Here is a 17,983-nt window from a genome sequence, read left to right as displayed (position 1 = left end):
GGCAAAAGAGGAGCTAACACATACACAGCAAAACTGTCACTGAGGATTTCAAGGTGTCCTTTTCACATATAGACAAATCTAACCAAATAAAAGAAAGAAGTTAAGAACCTGAAGGTATTCATAGAAAACTAACATAACAGTTCTCTGGCAATTACTGAATTGAAATAGAAACACATATTTCTCATCTGTGTGTGAAACCTTTACAAAAAACTGAGTATATGTTAGAGCATAAAAACCTCATAAACAAATAAAGAAAAGTAGAAATTTTTAAGCACCTTCTTTACTGACAACAAGAAAATAAAATTATAATCAATAAGAGCATTTGAAGAAAGGATTCAAACTTAAAAGGAGATTAACTAATATTATCCTAAAAATGTGTGGGTCAAACAGCAAATTATAAAAACAATAGATAATTTCATTTTAAAAAAATAAAACAATGAGACAATATGCTAAAACTTTTGGATTGCAGTCAAAGCAGTACTTGAGGGAATTTTTATATTTCTTAACACTTTCATCAACAAGAGAAAAAGAGGGAGACAGAGACAGTGAGATCATCAAGTTCAGTGAAAACAGATCAATGAACTGCATATACAACAAACCAACAAATCTAGTAAAACAAGAGATAAAAAACCCTAGATAAATTTTAAAAATTCAATTCAGAAAAATCAAAGACATAAAATTGAAAGAAAAGGCAAATGAATTAATAAAACCAGGCAACTTTTTTGAGGAAAAATAAATAAAATAGATAAACCTTTAGCTAATTGGATTTTTTAGAAGTTGAGAGGAAACTAAATTACCATGCTTAAGAATAAAAAGGACAATTCACAACAAATGAATCATAAAGGAAATTATTAGAAATAATTTTGCCCAATTATAGGTCAGAACAAATGACAGAGGAATACTTATGAAAACATAAGGCCAGAGGATCATAAAACACCCAGATAAACAGAATAAGAAATAAAGAAATTGAATAATCAAATCGCAGGGGAAAAATACCCTGAGGACCAGGTGAACTTATTAGTGAATTCTATTAAACACTTGATGAATAATTACATTACTATATAATTCATATGTGGAAAAATAAAGAAAATGACCCTATCAAACTCCTTCTATGACACAATGTAGAGACAAATAAAGTAGAGAAAGAAAAATTTAGATAAATATCTCTAAACTAAGAAGAAACAAGTCAGAAATGGACAACAGATAGAGAAAACTATAAATATTTCTAATGAATACAGGTGTAAAAATATTGAATTAAAATATTGGCAAAAAAGCCACCACAACATGTTAAAAGAGTATACAGTATGATAAGATAAGACTTTATATAAGGCTAATGCATGACTGGTCCAATATTAGGAAAACTATCAACATAAAAAAACCATATTTTTAAAAAAATCAAAATCACATGGCTATAACGATAGATATAGAAAAAGAATAAGACAACAGGACACACATTTACTTTTAAAAAAACAAAAAGCAAAGACTAGAGCTTTTCTTGATATGGTAAGAAATATCTATTTAAAATCAAGAGCTAGCATTCTCTATAATCGAAAAATGCTAGAGGTCTTTCCAGTAAGATCAGGAGCAATGCAAAGATGTCCACTGTCAACTCTATTATTTGATATGAAGTGTAATTCTAGAAATGCTAGCCGTAGCCATAAGACTAGAAAAAGTTTCAAGAATCCTAATTCTTGAGGGCAGGAACTATTTTATTTTTGTCTTTGTATTTCTGGCACCTAGCACATAATAGGTACTTAATAAATGCTTAACAACTGATTAATATGCAGAAACTCCCAAAGCTGCATATCCAGTTCTGATTTCTCTCCTGAACTCCAGTCACACATTAACCACCTACATCTCCCACTGGCACCTTACAAATCCAAAATGTAATTTATCAGCTTCCCCTTAAAACCTCCCCTTTCTCCTTCCCTATTTATTTCAGAAACACTACTATCCTCCCATCCAGATTCAGAATCATCCTTCACTCTTCCATTATGGCCCACATTTAATTGCTTGTCAAGCCTTGTTGATTCTACCTCTGTAAAGTTTCTCACAATCTTCCCCTTCTCTCCACTTACATATCTTCTCTCCTAGTTCCTCAACGCCTCTTGACTGCATTATCATAATATTTCCAAACTATTTTCCCTGTTTCTAACCTCTTTACTCTCCTATCCATCCTCCAGAGTTGCCAAAAATAATTTTCTTGATGCACAAGTCTGACCATCCTCTGTTCAAAAAACCTTCAAAAGTCCCTTAATGAAGTTAAGATAAAAAAACAAACATAAAAACAACAAGCTCTTAACCAAGCACTGAAATTCCTCCACTCTTTAACTACAATCTGGCACTTACCTTTCCAGATTTATTTCATACAACCTATTCTTTATGTGCTTCATATTATACCCAAACAGGGACAATTTGATGTTCCCTGAATTCAATATCCATTCCCCAAACCCAAACCTAATGGATTCTCTATCTGCAGAGCACTGATAAAGAGCTGTCAAACTTCAGAAATAGGTAATAGATTCTGCCCCAGCATTTAGCAGTTTGGTGTTATTGCTTTGAATTTGGCCTTTAAGATTTCTAGGATGAGGAAGCCAGAAAACTGTCCATCTTGGGCCACATGGGAAAGATAGAAGTAGGCAGAGACAAGCAGGCTGTTTCAGATGTGTGCTTCTCCCCTGTACATTCCCTTCCAGACTTCCCAAGGACCTTGCTGCATGTTGGGGACAATTAGAGCTGTGGGGTATCAAGAGAGACTGCTAAGAATATCACATAGTGAGATAATGTGTACTCTCAGCCCAAATACCTTCTTTTCCCTGTCTCTGTGACAGATGAGGAAGGAGCTCATACAGTTCAACCTCCCTTACAGTGGAAAGGAGGAGTTAACAAGAAAAGCTTTCCAGTGCAGTTGACTGGTGACTTAGAGAGTACAAACTAACTCATTTGGCACACTATGGTTACTAACTGACCCAAAGGACTAAGCAATGCTTCACTTTCACATCCCATTCATCTAGTCCACCAGGTCTTTTTGTCATCTGCCTTCTGCTACACACACATACACACACACACACAGACACACACAAACACATACAAACACACACACCTATCTCCCCATTTTACCTCTTCCTCTGGTCACAGTAATCAAATCAATAGCACCATTACTTCTGTAAAGCAGAAGCCAATTGCCTGCCCTATGGCAATCCTATCACCATCCCCGTGACTTCTCAGATGAAAACTCTTTTCCCTACCAACACTCTCCCTGTATGTGTTGCCTTTCCCTATCAGAAGACAAACTCCTGGAAGGCAGATACCGTCTTTTTAAAAATATTTATGTTTCTAGGGCTTAGCACAGTGCCTGGCAAATGGTAAGTCCTTCATAAAAGTGTTTTCATTCATTCACTGAGTGTAAACCCAGTATTTTGTCCACAATACCACAGTACATTAAATCTTGACTCAGATTTGAGATAAACAAAATAAAAAAGAATAATAATTAATTTGACCTACTTTAGACACATTGGTTTTCAAGACTGGTCTATTTGGCAAATGAACTGACCTGTGAAATCAGGAGACTTAGTTTTTAATTCCAGCCCAAAATTCTGTTCTCCAGCCCTCAGTTTCCTAAAGGTACTATTTATCTCTAAATTTATAATCTGATTATAAAAAAAGTGTTCCTGGGGCTACCATTAATGAATGTTACTAACAATATACTCTATGTCCTGATATCTTTAACTATATGAGAATGGCTCTTTAAGTTACCAAATCAAAGCTGTAAAGTGGGTGTCCTAGTGCCAGTAGTAAATTAATCAATCGAAGACATCATCTATGTGGGAATAACCTAGTTAATCGAGTTGGGAAGACTGAGAGGGAGACGCTTAGAGCCATTGGATGACATCAGATGACAAAATTATTAGGATAGGTTGATAGAACTTGATATACCTCTGGGCAATGTATATCAAAGAAAGAAAACGCAGCAGAAACATTCACACAACAACTTCAAGAATTAAGCTTTGGAAGAGCACTTTGAGGAGCTGGACTCTAGTGCCTGTAATAAGAGAGCAGCAAGAAGGGTGGGGAGTGAGTCTAGAGGGAATACTGCCCTTCCCTTGCTACTTCCTTCACTACTATGTTATTGAGGAGACAAATCGGTAATAAACAATAGATCTAATGACAGTATCCTCTCATTGTGCTGAGAAAAGACAAACGAGATACCACAAAAAAAAAAGGCAGCTTCAGGGAGCATTTCCTATTCAGGGAGCATAAAAAGTAGCTTCAAAACTCTACAAGGGCACATACTTTCAGAGCCCAAGGAAGAACTACATACACCGGAGGGGAACTTCATGAGGACTCAAGAAAGATAGAAAAGGACTTCCTTTCAAACAAATAACCATTGTTAACATGTGATCTCTAAGCTAGAGCCTAAGTTCTGCTGGACTCTGCTGGACATGTGAGAGAGTATGTCCTAGACTTTTGGGGGAAAGTTTTTGTACCAATTCTTCTTACTATACCATCATATTGAATCCCCATTTTAAAAAAAGATTTAACACTGTCTGCCAAATTGACAATCATGGGGAGTATACCAGTGGGGGCTCATAAATGACTGTGCTAGAAAACTCATCACCCAGCCTACCTCTGAGAGCTGCCCTCAGGGACTGAGGGCAGAGTGTGGGATACACTATGAACTTGAAAGGTATTAATAGTCTGCAAATTCTCAGTGTAGTGCAATAGACCCATACATCTCAACAAGCTCTGAAGGTCTCTCTGATTTAGAAGTTAACATAATGAGTCATCCAGAAAACACCAAAACATACTCCATATTTAAATAGTACTCTACAAAGAGGTAGGGAGTCAGCGATGCATTTTAGAAAGTTCAGAGGCACAATGGTTAATAAAATACAAGCAAGTTTTAGGATAGTTGTCTACAAAATCCACTTATAAGAAATGTCTTGTGCCAGATGGAGAGCTATTAAGGGACCATTATTATATTTCTTAATTATAATAACTGATGTTAATATGGCACTCAAAGATATGCAAAATGTTTTTCTTATATAATAATAGCTGGCATTTATATAGCACTTCAAGTTTTACAAAGCACCTAATAAATATTATCTCATTTGATTCCCATAACAACCCTGGAAGGTAGGTACTGCTATTCTCTCCATTTTATGAGGAAACTGAGACAGACAGAGGTTAAGTGAATTGCTCAAGGTCATATAGGTGTTAAGTGTCTGAGGCTGGGTTTGAACTCAGGTCTATCTTGACTCCATGTGAACTGCTCTATCCACCACACCACCCAGCTGCCTCTTCTCTGAGGCTGAGAGAGGTGAAACAATGTGTACGTAGTCATATCAGTCAACTGGATATCTAAGGCAAGATTTGAACTGAGGGTTCCAGCCTATTCCTAGTCTGGTTCATTTTCCATTACATAGTATTGCCTCTCTTCATTAACGTTTGATGTTTGAACCACAATCTTAATCTTTTGAGGCTCATATCCTAACTGCTTTTCCCCAAAATGTCCCTTAGTGCCACCGTCAGATACAAAATCCTTTGTTACATGAATAACTGTCTGTCCCATTTTGGTGTTTTCATGTATTTATGGGATTGTGGTAAAAAAAGATCCATGGTGATACAGAGAGGCAAAGATAAATTTATCCATGTAGTTATCTCTAAGGGAGATTTTAACCCAGTATAACAAGGTAAGGTGGGATGGACTTAGTTGTTAAAGAGAACCAGAGACTCTATGGAAGAGTCAGGGGCAAGAGGGAGTAGGTGGGGCATTTTTACTACCTGGAAATTTTCAGAGAAGAGAATGAGGATCTCCCAGCAAATTATGCAGATGCTGTCAAGGTTCTTATTTTCCCTATGATGGGACATGGTGGTGTATGTTTTCTTATTTTCCCTATGATGGGACATGGTGGTGTATGTTATCACAACACTATATGACACCAATTACAAGAGAGATTTACAAGTAGCATTCTAGGACACAAAGTACTACATTTCCTCCTTCTCCTAACCTCCTTCTATCAGCAGTAGAAAGATTCCACCTCACTTCTGGCCCCTAAGATAAGTGAGAGTTAAATAGGAATAATAGTTACAGCCTTAAGGGTCAGATACTGAGCCACTACACTTGTACTCAATCACCTTTCCAAAGAGCACATGTCAAAGAGTAAAGACTTCTAAGCTAATGGGGAGCAGGGCATAGACAGGGGTAGAGAGAAAACAGGTTACTAGGCCAGGCTACAAGGATCTGCCTGGAAGGAAGGGGAGTGAGGGTATCTCTGTAGAAACTCTTGATCATATTGGCCTCCTTTCCTGGTGTGCTCTGGAGCTGCTGTGGGCAGTTCCTTTGAGAAACTCAAGAGTACAAGAAGACCCAGTGCCTAGGACTTTCCTTGCTGCCAGAGGCTAGGACAGAATACTTCTATGGTGCCAGAGGCACAGATAATTCTTCCAAGTCCAGACTCTAAGGGTCACCGCCTAGTGCTAAGACTTTAAGTGTCTCCTTTTTCTCCCTACCCATGGGAAAGGGATAGTCTTTGTGCAGAGTTGGACTTAGGTTAAAGGGAAAACAAAAAAGGGAGGAAAAGAGAAAAAAATACCATTAAGCAGTCTTTACTCAGGCTCAGAACAGATTCAAAATTACACAGACTGGCTAAAATGTACATACCCTTTGACCCAGAGATTCCACTGCTACATGTATATCCTGAAGAGGTCATCAATTGAAAAAAAAATAAGAGAGAAAGGAAAGGGAGGAAGGAAAGGAAGAAAGGAAGGAAGAAAGGAAGGAAGGAAGGAAAGAAAGAAAAACATATAACACTATATATATATGTTTATGTATATGTATATACACATGTGTGCATGTGTATATACATATGTATATAAGTGTATATGCACACATGCATGTATATGTACATATATACACACATACACATTTATGTGTATACACACACTTTTCTGGTAACAATGAACTAGAAACCAATTAAGAACCAATCGAATGGGGAATGGCTAAATGTGAAGTGTTATATGAATGTAGCGGAATATTATTGTGATAAGAAATGATGAATGCAAAGAAACATGGAAACACATATATGAACTGATATGATGTAAAATGAAGCAAGCAGAAATGCACCCATTGTGATTGAGAAATCCAAGAACAAAAATCAGGGTGAATCATTTTTCTAGCAAAGGGCAACATAGAGACACAGAACAAGAAGTTTTCAGACACTGAGGAAGGGTGTCTAGTCAACAACATCCTATAGAGAATTCCAGCACAGAGAGGGGCAAAGAAAAGAGGCCCAGTATTGTGTAGGGGAAGGAATATATACCAACTAGTAGCTCACAGATCCAGAGTTGACCGAGGAGGGACCCAGTGCCTAATGGTGCCATTTGAGGATGAGAAGGGGTTGCAGGCTGCCCATAAGTTTCTAAAGTGGGCCCCCTTGGTGAGGGTGCCAGAACAGTGGGGGGGTGGGGGGTGGTAGAGATCCCAGGTGCAACTGGGGGACTTTGAATAAAAATAAGGGGGCAGTGAAAGGATAAGGAAAGAAAAGAGAAGAAAATTTTGAAAAATTGTAGATGTTTTATCTGCTGTGTAGCAAAGTTGTAGCGATAACATTATTTTCCAAATAAACACACAAAATGCAAGTTATAACTAATTGGTAATCAAATTGACTGATAAGTCTTAACAAAAAACTACTAGCAGATAAGACTGTGGCACATTGTTGGGAAGTCCAGCATGCATCAGCAGGAATATGTTCATCTAACAACTTGTTTATAATATAATACTATATGTTTACATGACACAATATTGCATCATCAAAATTTCAATGCAGGAAAAACCTCACAAATTTACAATAAATTATTAAATTTAAGATGCATCATTTTTTAAAATATATTTCATATTTTTAAATGATGCAAATTTCAAAAATACTGTTAAAGGGTTAAATTTAAAGAGCTGTAACTAACCTGGAAAATGCCATGACCAGAAAAGGAGCCTAGATATCATATTTCAAGAAATCATAAAGAAAATTAATCATAAAGAAAACATACTTAGGATAATTAAGGAAAACAATTGTATCAGAGGATCAAAATATTAAGAACAAAAATCACGAATCCCCAGGTTAAGAATCCCTTTGTTAGGATTAGAGGCAAAGGAGATAGTTCGGTGGGAAGGAGAAGGGAGGGTGTACATATATTTCATTTTGGCTTAAGAAGCAGTTTTCCATACCCTGGGCCTCCTTTGGGATGGGTCTCTCAGAGTTCTAGACCTGGAAGAAACTCTGGTGACCATTGAATACAATCCCCTCCTTTAATGAATAATGACAATGAGGCCCAGAGAAGAAAACGATTTTTCTAAGATCAACACAGCTGGTTAATGTCCAAGGTAGAGAAAAAGGTCTAAAAGCAGGGTCTTGGGACTGCCGAGGCAGCCCCTTGTTTTCCACTTACAGCTCTGCTCACCAGTCAGGTTCTCCCTGAAATTATCTCACTAGTGTTAGCAGTGTATGGCATGTACACAGTAGGTACTTAATACATGTTTATTGACTCATTGAAAATGAAATATCAAAATGCAGGTTTTAATTTAACCTAAGAATCAGAGACTACTGGAACACAATGGAATTGGAAACTCAATGAGATGAACATAGCTGAAGGTCTTACACTAGGTCAAGATTTAGAGGCCTTCTATTTAAAAAAAAGAGCACAAAAAAACAAATACGATCATTACAAAATCTCATTATTGTAAAGCATTTTTTGGCATGCAGATGAAGCAACTTATGCAAGATCAATTGCATTAATAAAAAAACCACATCTGGTTAGTAATAGATAAATTGTACTTCCTTCTTACCTCAAACCCCCTAGAATCATCAGTTTCCATCCATCCATCAATCAACCAACATTTATTAATTACCTACTATGTGCCAGGCACCATGCTAAACACTGGGGGATACAAAAAGAAACAAAAGACAGTTCCTGTCCTCGAGGAGATTCATATAAACAACATACAGGAGACAACATAAACAAACATAGAGGCAAGCTATAGACAGAATAAATAGGAAATAATTAACAGTTAAAGCACTGGAATTATGAGGAGTTAATTAATCACTGATCAGGGGCTATCTTATACCTTTGCTGATTCTCCTCTCCTTCCTGATACCCATTTTTACTGCTCTCTTCCTTTTTTGGGGATGGGGGAAGGCAAGGCAGTTGGGGTTAAGTGACTTGCCCACAGTCATACTGCCAGTAAGTGTCAAGTGTCTGAGACTGGATTTGAGCTCAAGTCCTGCTCTGTTCCCTATTCACTATGCCACCTAGCTGTCCTGGTTCTTCCTTTTGAAATTATTCCATGTGCTTATAATATTTATTTATTTGTGTGTGTGTGTGTGTGTGTGTGTGTGTGTGTGTGTGTGTTCTTCTTCAGCCTTGAGAGCAGATTGTGCCACCTTTACCCTTATTTTCTGGTCCCTAGTACAATGAACCCTCAATAAATGTGTCTCAAATGTAGATGTCCCTCATCATCATTGGATCATAGCTTTAGAAGTTGTCTAGTCCAACCTGCTCATTTTAGAGATGAGGAAACTGAGGCCCAGTGACTTGGTCAAGATCTTACAGGGAATAGATAGTAAAGCCAGAATCTGAACAGAGATTCCCTGACTTCAAATTCAGTATTCTTTCCTCTGAGCCACACTGGAAGTAATATGAGATCCCAATTCTTAGGTTCTTACCCTGGTGACTAAACTTATTTTAAACTTGCAGATTGTGAACTTGTTAATTTTGTAGAAATATTTGACAAATGTATTTCAGTGTAATTGGTTTCCTTTGCAATCTTATGCATTTTATTTATGCATTTAAAAACATATCCTGAGAAGGGGTCCATAGACTTCACCAGACTGCCCAAGGCATACAAGACATGTAAAACACACTTGCCCTAGTCTGTAGCTTACTTAACTCATGCCTAAATCCACCATTGCTTGGAATATACTTCAGAGGTCTTGAGTCAGTCCTTGTGCATGAATCAGAAACAAGTGGTCAATCATTAAGCCTCTGAGAATACTTTCAGTGGCAGATTTGCTTGCTTCTTTCTCCAAATGTGACTCTTGTAGGCAGCTTCAGACTTTTGTGTATCCATGTAGCACAGCTGTCCAAACTGATTTTGCCTTATTTTATCTCTTATTTTCTTTATCCAATTAAGTTTCAGACCTAGCATCCTCCTACTCTTTTCTTCACCTCTGAAATCAGTCAATGATATAGAGAGCCTTGCTCCACCTTCTTCCATAGTCCACAAGGTCTCCCTGAGGCCTGTTCTCCTAACTAGTGAGTCTTTAGGCCTGACCACCATTTCATGAAGGTCCATAGCCATGCATATTTCATGCCAGACTGACTTCACTTCCTGACCTTCTCCAACTTGTAAGACAGCAAGCGAGCCTTACCTCCTTCCTGGATACCCGCCCCTCATCCCCTTTATGTGTGGTCTTCCCCCATCAGAGAGTAAACTACTTATAGGTAGGACTATCTTATTTGCTTGTGTTTGTATTTCTAGCACTTAAAACAGTAATTCTCACATATTTAAGTACTTAAATTCTCTCTCTCTGTCTCCCTCTCTCTGTCTGTCTCTCTCTCACTTTCACTCTCTCTGTATATCTCCCCCTCCCCCTCCCAGTTGTACTTGTAGCAACGATGGGACCCAGAGTCTCAGTCAGTACCCACTGAGCCTACCGTGGGCTCCCACTTGAAGGCCTGAGATGATTAATGAACATCCATGAAGTAAATATCATAATGTCTAACTCCTGAACAACATCCCCAGTGCTCAGAAGTTGACCCCCACCAAAAAGGATCTTGACCTCAGACCAAGGGGGAATGAAGAAGAAATCAGTGAGAAGCAAGAAATCAGGAAGAGTTCTGCACATTCAACATTTGTGAGGTCACAATTGTGAAGTCATTCCCGTTTCACTCCACTTAATACCCTAAACCCCATCCGCATTATCTGAAGATGTGTAAAATTGTGATGAAAGAGAACTCCCCTAAAGTGGGTTTTACCACCGAAGATACAAGAACCCAAGGCTGTTGATTGGGGAGAGCCCAGGGGAAGGAATGACTCCTTTCCTTCTCCCACTTCCACCTCAGGCCTTGAGGATCTTAGCAGGCTACAGAGGGTCCTAATCCCCTGGGGCCCCAAAGGGATAGTTGCTCTAACTCCAATCAGAAAACAGGCAGGTCAGGCAGAGAGCTCAGCAGCCCTGGCCAGAATGGAAAAGGGAAGAAAACAAGGGAGAAGAGAAGAGAAGGGGAGTAAGAAACTCCGGACTTTGGGCACAGAGAGGTTGGGGGGGATGTCAGCTCCAGAACACTCTTGGACCAGAGGGTAGAACATCCCGACGGGATCGCAGAGCACCCCACCATGGGTTGGAGCGACCCTAAGTGCCCCCTGGAGTATCTAGCTCCTACATTCCAAGTCATCCCAACACCGCCCTCCCCACCCCCAGCTCCCAGTACCTGAGCAGGCGGATTTCCTGGAACTCCGCTCTCCGCCAGCCCCGGACAGGCACTAAAGTTGAACGAACCCCCAATACCCCCATCACCCCGGTTGGCAACCGCCCCAACTGTCGCACCCCAAATGAGACAGCCATGGTCTGTTAGAGTCAGCACCCCTAGCCCAGCCCAGCGACTAAACTTTCAAGGCAACTGGAGTCTGGGGGGGGGGGCGGGGGGGAGAGAGGGGAAGATGAGGAGAAGAGGGGAGGAGAGAAATGGCGAGGAAGGGGGGAGGGGGGGTGCCCAGCCTATGGCGGCACCCCAGGACTGGAGCGGGGGCGGAGCGAGGGCGTGTCTCCCAGTCACCCCGCCTCCCTACTCAGCCCCCAAGACTTCTAGATCCGGGCAACTCATCTTCTATACTGCTGAGGAGAGTGTAGCTTGGCAGGAGGCGGGAGGTCTGTCATGGGGATCCCTTCAGGAATTGGTAGAGTTCACGTTGGTTTTATAGGTGACTGGGACGGGACCTTTCCTTTTGCTCCCTTCTTAATCCGGAATTGGAGAGGGAGAAGGGAACTCTCTTCACTGGCCAGTTCAGGTCATTCAGCAAACATTGCCAAATGCTTTCTGTATGCTGAGCACCGGACCAAACTCTGGGGATGCAAAGAAAAGAAAAAACAAGTGTAGGAGAGAAGAGAAGTGGTTAGTGAGAAGTCTGCGCGCTCCTCTAGGTTCCAGGTGTGTGACTTCTGCTTCTGAACCGTCCCTAACCGTCCCTGCCTCCGCCCACCACAAGCAGTCCGTCATAAATCATTCCCTTCCAGCGCTAAACCCTGTACTAAGAACAATAATTTTGGAGTGCTGTTGTCGAATCATGCCTCTGGTCACTAGCCTAAGAGATGGTGGACTACAGGTGAGAAATGGGGCACTCACTTTCCAACACCGACAACGTGACAGTTCATTTTGCTTGTGTACTAATTTGTTCCAAGAAAAGGTTCTGTGGCGGAAAGGAGGAGTAATTGGGAAGTGCCAATGATATGTGTGTGTGGAAATAAAGAACATCAATAAAACATTCATTTAAAGTTATTGAGATTTCTGTCTAGGAAGTCCACTGGTAGAGAAAGCTCTCTTCTCAGATCAGGGCTCTTTGTTAACATTTACTACTGTAGCCAGAAAAGATCCAAGTTTACGGGACTGGGCTAATTCTGGACTGAGCCCTGGGGCCACAGAGGTGATGCTCACTTTTCATTTCACATTAATCCCCACCTATCTACCTGGATTCTCAAGTTAGAGAATTATAAAATCCTGGATTTTTATTACACTTGGAAGATCTTAAAGATGTCCTAGGCATGAGCAAGGTGGAGGACCAAAGGATAAAAGAAGTTAGAGCCAGAAAGGACTTCAGGGATTAGCTCATCCTACCTTCTCATTTTACAAAATGAGACAACAAAAGGTCTCTTGTGAACTGATATAGAATCCTAGAATCTCATAATTGAAAAGAACTTTAGAGACTGTCTAGTCTAACTGGTTCCAATAGAATGTGAGCTCCTTGAGACCAGAGACTGTTTTTTCCTCCTTCTGAATGCCTGAAGCTTAGCACAAAACTGTCACAATAAGTACTTAATAAATGCTCATTGACTGACTGACTGATTGGTATATGACCAAATATCTGCTCTACATAATATAGTCTTCAAGCCCCAACTTCTGTGAAGTGGTAGCCACCTGGAAGAAAGATGTCAACATTTCCTTCCCAGAGATCACAGGATCTTGGACTCAGTTTGGAAAGACATTTCCTTGCCATTTTACAGGTGGGAAAACTGAGGCCCAGAGAGATTAAATGACTTGCCTATGAAGTCAACCTACTTCCATCCTTTTTTTCTTATAGGTGCCCAGTCTAATCAAGCACTTGACCTCCCCCCTCCCAACTCCCTTCCCAAGTAGGAAGAGATATGACCAATTTTTTTTTTCACCAGAAGCAATTAGCATGCAGGAGGATTCTTTTTGTTGTTCAAATTTGTTGTTCAACTCTTTGTGACCCCATTTGGGGTTTTCTGGGCAAGGATACTAGAGTGGTTTGCCGTGTCCTTCTCCAGCTCATGGTGATTTGGGCTTAAGGCGTGGTCCTTCAGGGATCAAAATTTACATTCCTTTGGGCAAAACACCCAAAGGTAAGAGTCATTGTTTGGACTCAGATTGTCTCAGAGTGGATATAATAGTCACTCTTTCTGTTTTGGTCAGAAACCCTGAGGGTATTCCCCCCCTGGATTTTTTTTTTTTTTTTTTACTAGACGAAGAGACCATTCTTTGCCTCACTTCTTACCTAGCATTAATCACTGAGTGGCCTCTGCCTCAGTCAAACTGAGACCTGGGAAAGACCTTAACTTAAATGACCAAGGTCTCCCATTGCATCTTGGGCCATCTCCAGTTGTCCTGATCTATATCTGGACCCAGATTTTGTCACTCCTTAACCACTCCTTAATTCCACCCCAAAACACCTAGTTAGCTTATTTGGCACAAGTGATACTATAGAATATCCAGTATAAACTTGCTCTGTACCCCTCTAAGGTTGCAGGTTTCCTAAGAACTCTTACCCACTGAAAAGTGTAATAAATCTTTACCTTGATTTCAACAATGCTTGAATTCATGAATTCTTCTCCGGATGACCTGACTCTGGTACCCTGGTCTTTGTGGAGGTCTCACACCCCCTTTCCAGCCCTCATCAGTATCTCTGCCAAGAAAACACCAAATGGAGTCATGAAGAATGGGACACACCTGAATAACAACAAAGTAAATTATACACATTATGCAATATGGTTATTGTTTGCCTTTAGGGTACAGTGGAAAGAGCACTGATTCTGGGGTCAGGGGACTTGAGTTTGAAGCCTGCTCTGACCCTTACCATCTTCTGGACTTCACTTTCTTCATCCATAAAACGAAAAGGTTGGGACAAGGTGGCCCAATTCTCTCCAAGTTCTAGAACTATGATCCCATTTTCTGTAACCACCCTTTATGCCAGTTTAGCACCTTCTTTAAGTGTGCCTCACTAGTAGGCAGCATGGCTCTTGAGGTACCTCACTCAAACCTTGCAAGTCACCCTTTTTGTTATCTAGGGGAGAGGGAGAATTCTATTGCCTTGTTTCTTTTCCCTTTCTGTCTATTCAGGGAAGGTTCTAGCTGTTTCTGTTTTCTTCCTGTTTAGTGCAATGGATCACTCAGAGCCTGAAGGTTCAGACAAACAACCTTTTTACTAAAGTTATATTATTTCTGCTTTCAGAAGGCAGTTTCAGTTCACAAGGCAGTTACAAAGCATTTTGGGAAGAAAAAATCCGCCCTCAAGATGTTTAAAACAATCAACAAGGGGATTCCCTGAAGTTGTATGAGTTCACTGGCAAAGTGCTAAAACTGTTTTTTATAGTCTTCTCATAAGATAGGCCTACAGCTGTCCTCACCCCTCCCCAGTTCTACGGATATCCTGGCCCATAGCAGGAGGTGAATGAAATTGTAAGTTTAGCTTCTGTTTGCTAGACTGAGTTGTTACCTACCACACCAGGGCTGGCCCCAGACAAAACTGTGAAATAGATAAATTCTGTCTTTAATCCTTTCCCCATCTGGTATTGAAATTACAGTGCACAGATTAAAATCCAGGTTCTCTGACCCTAAAGCTGAATTTCTTTTGATTGATTTTTCTAAATACTCTTTTCCCCCAATTACATGAAACAACAATTTTTAATACTCATTGGGATTTTTTAAGTTTTGAGTTCCAAATTCTATCCCTTCTTTCCTTCCCTCTATCTTTCCTGAGATAGTAAGAAATCTGATATAAATTACACAAGTGCAATAATGGAAAACATTTGAATATTAGTCATTTTGTGCAAGAAGAGTCAAACAAAAAAAGGAAGGAAGGAGGGAGGAAAGGAGGGAAGGAAGGAAGGAAGGAAGGAAGGAAGGAAGGAAGGAAGGAAGGAAGGAAGGGAAAAATAGTATGCAAAGCTAATACTGTTATTACCACAACTCACTATCTCAGGTGGGGTGGGCAGGTTGGAGACCAAAGGTCTTTCTTTTGCCCCAAGCTGTAACTCTGAGGTGTTAGGGCAGAAGTTAGGTCTTGGCCTAGCAAGAAAGAGTCCCTAGCTTGGTCCCAGAGAAAGAGGAAATCATATCTAAGTGTCAGAATCTCTAGCCCTTGATCCTGTCCCTCTACAGCAAACCTTACTCCACCAACATGAGAAATTTCAAAGAGTGATGACAGGTGAAATAATTTGTCTACTAGGACCTTCCCTAATATGATTTTATGTGCCATTGCAAAAGAAACCCATCCCATATGGGCCCTTCCTTTAATGACCTTTGTTCCTTTTTAAAATCCTTTGCCAGGGTCAGAGAGTAGCAAAATAGTGCGAAGAAACTTGGAGTTTGAGCTCAGGTTCGAGAATCAGGCCCTTGCTGTTTTGCTTTCTGATCTTGGAAATGGATGGAAAAACCAGCTAGACCATTGGGAGAGGGTTCACCAGGATCCTAAAGTAGGAGGGAAGAAAGAAACAGCAATAGATACTCATGCAATGGATGGACTCACCTGGGCTCACCACCATGATTAGGCAAACTCTCAGATCCCAGGGCCAGAGCAGGGGAGGAGCAGATGTTGTTAGAGACAAAGAAACAAAAGAAAGAACAGTATAAATCTTTCTTTTTGTCCCTCCTCTGTCTCATCCCAAGGCTCTGTGCTCTCCTGTTTTTTCAGCTGGTTATCTTCTCTATCAGCATCCTACCTTCCCTCTAGGTTAGAAGTCTCTGAGTTGTTTTTTCCAGAAGAGAGGTCATATCTTAATTTTCCAAGCAGCGGAACTGTGTTCATCAACTCTAATTTCCCCTCTTCCTTACTCTTACCCCTACCTTAAAGGAGTTATTTCACTTAGTTTGGGGGTTCTGTCTTGAATGAGGGGTTGGTGAGGGGAAAAACCTACCAAACCCATTATATATCTAGTTTATGGCAGACCATGTTTCACATCCCATCCAGCCATACACCGGGACACTGAACCTACCCTGAATCTATCTTCTCCTCTCAACCCCAACCCCAATCCCACTACCATTTCCATGCCTCAATTATCACCCCTTGCTTTGAGAACATGTTTTCAACTTAATACCATCAATGCTATGGAAACAGTATGGCAGCCTACATCCCTATAGTGGCATTCACAACCCTTGTGACTAGCTCTATCACATCTTCCTTCCCTGACACTACTCCTCTGAGTTATAAGACCTGGAAGGGATCTTAGAAGTCTTAGAGAAATCTTACAGATGAGAAAACTTGTGCAGAATCACAGAGATAATAAGTCTCAGACACAGAGTTGGGACCCAAGTGTCAACTCTATTCAATCTATCCACTAGACCATACTGCTTCTTATTCATTATGTTCATGTGTTATGTCCCCCTATTAGAAAGTAAACTTCTACGGGAAACGTTACTTGTAGAAGTAGGGGGACTATGGGTTTGAAACATTGCATATACGGTTGAATTGTTGGTTACTTTTTGCTGAGCTACTTTCTCTCTTTTCAATCTTTGTTTCAAGGGATATCTTGCTAGGTAGAAGACTGTATTTGGAATGAAAAATTTGGAGGAAAAAATAAACTCCCTAAGGGAGGTAAGCAAGAGAACTTCTCTCACTTCTGTAATTGTATTCTCATCATCTATCACAGTTCCTAGACCATAACAGACACTTGATGAATACTTGTTGATCAATCAATTGGTTAATTAATAGAAGGGGACCCCAGTGAATCCAAGTTTATAACCTGGAGACTTTCAAATATGTAATACTCTCCTTGGCTCATACCCTGATCCAGAATCTCTCTTGGAAAGCAAGAATGATTTGTTTTTAGGTCTTCCCTACTGGTGAGTAAATAAGCCACTTGAAAACAAACTGAAGTTTCCCATAGCATTGAAACATAAAGCATATTTAATAAATATGCTTAACTAGGTTGGAATATTCTGTTTTTCTTAGTGATTCTAGTATGCTACAGTGTATTATCCTTCTTCATCGCCCTTCTTTCCCTTGAATTCAGTCGATTTTAAAATTCTTCTGATTCTTTCTTCATACTCTCTCTGGGAATAATGAGTTCTTTTTTAAAAATATTCTCAACTTATTAAAAAACAAATAAAATTAACATTAATTCCTTTGCAATCCCATGTATATCATTTTATGCATTTAAAAACAGTATTCTGAGAATGTGTTGCCAGACTGCCCAAGGGGTCCATTACACAAAAAAAGATTAAGAACCTCTATATTGCATATAATATATATTTTTATATACAATGCATTTATTAAGCACCTACTATGCACTGGACCCTGCACTAAGCACTTTATAAATATTTTCTCATTTAATCTTCATACAAACTTGAGAAGTAGATGCTCTTATTATTTCTATTTTATCATTGAGGAAACTGAGGCAGACAGAGATTAAGTGACTTCTCCAGGGTCACATAGGTAATAAGAATCTGAATGATAGAATCCTAATAAAGCTGCCCC

The 17,983-nt window shown here is 39.9% G+C and overlaps 2 protein-coding genes and 1 long non-coding RNA gene across 4 annotated transcripts in view; 1 reads left to right on the top strand and 2 right to left on the bottom strand.

The window, feature by feature from the left end:
* The window catches only part of CHAD (chondroadherin), a 31,721-nt gene extending 20,979 nt beyond the window's left edge, over nt 1-10,742 (top strand). The window contains exon 4 of the mRNA XM_072646664.1: nt 10,655-10,742. The gene's annotated coding sequence lies outside the window, so the exon portion shown is untranslated. The remainder of the gene's footprint in view (nt 1-10,654) is intronic.
* The window catches only part of ACSF2 (acyl-CoA synthetase family member 2), a 41,549-nt gene extending 29,696 nt beyond the window's left edge, over nt 1-11,853 (bottom strand). Inside the window, exon 1 of one of the 2 annotated variants that reach the window (XM_072646659.1) lies at nt 11,488-11,853. In XM_072646659.1, the coding sequence (XP_072502760.1) occupies nt 11,488-11,621 (134 nt within the window). In that variant the 5' untranslated portion in view covers nt 11,622-11,853. The remainder of the gene's footprint in view (nt 1-11,487) is intronic. The other variant, XM_072646661.1, reaches the window with a different exon arrangement.
* Nucleotides 11,854-11,981: 128 nt separating this feature from the next.
* LOC140528646 (uncharacterized) lies at nt 11,982-16,418 on the bottom strand. The gene is made up of 3 exons (XR_011975233.1): nt 16,037-16,418; nt 14,085-14,194; nt 11,982-12,119 (listed from the first exon to the last, which is right to left on the bottom strand). It is a non-coding gene; the product is annotated as an uncharacterized lncRNA (long non-coding RNA).
* Between the last annotated feature and the right edge of the window lie 1,565 nt (nt 16,419-17,983).

This window comes from Notamacropus eugenii, chromosome 2, assembly GCF_028372415.1.
Source record: "Notamacropus eugenii isolate mMacEug1 chromosome 2, mMacEug1.pri_v2, whole genome shotgun sequence".
Taxonomy (NCBI): Eukaryota; Metazoa; Chordata; class Mammalia; order Diprotodontia; family Macropodidae; genus Notamacropus; species Notamacropus eugenii.
The sequence above is the reverse complement of the archived record's forward strand: the minus strand, read 5'-3'. Positions and strand labels throughout refer to the sequence as shown.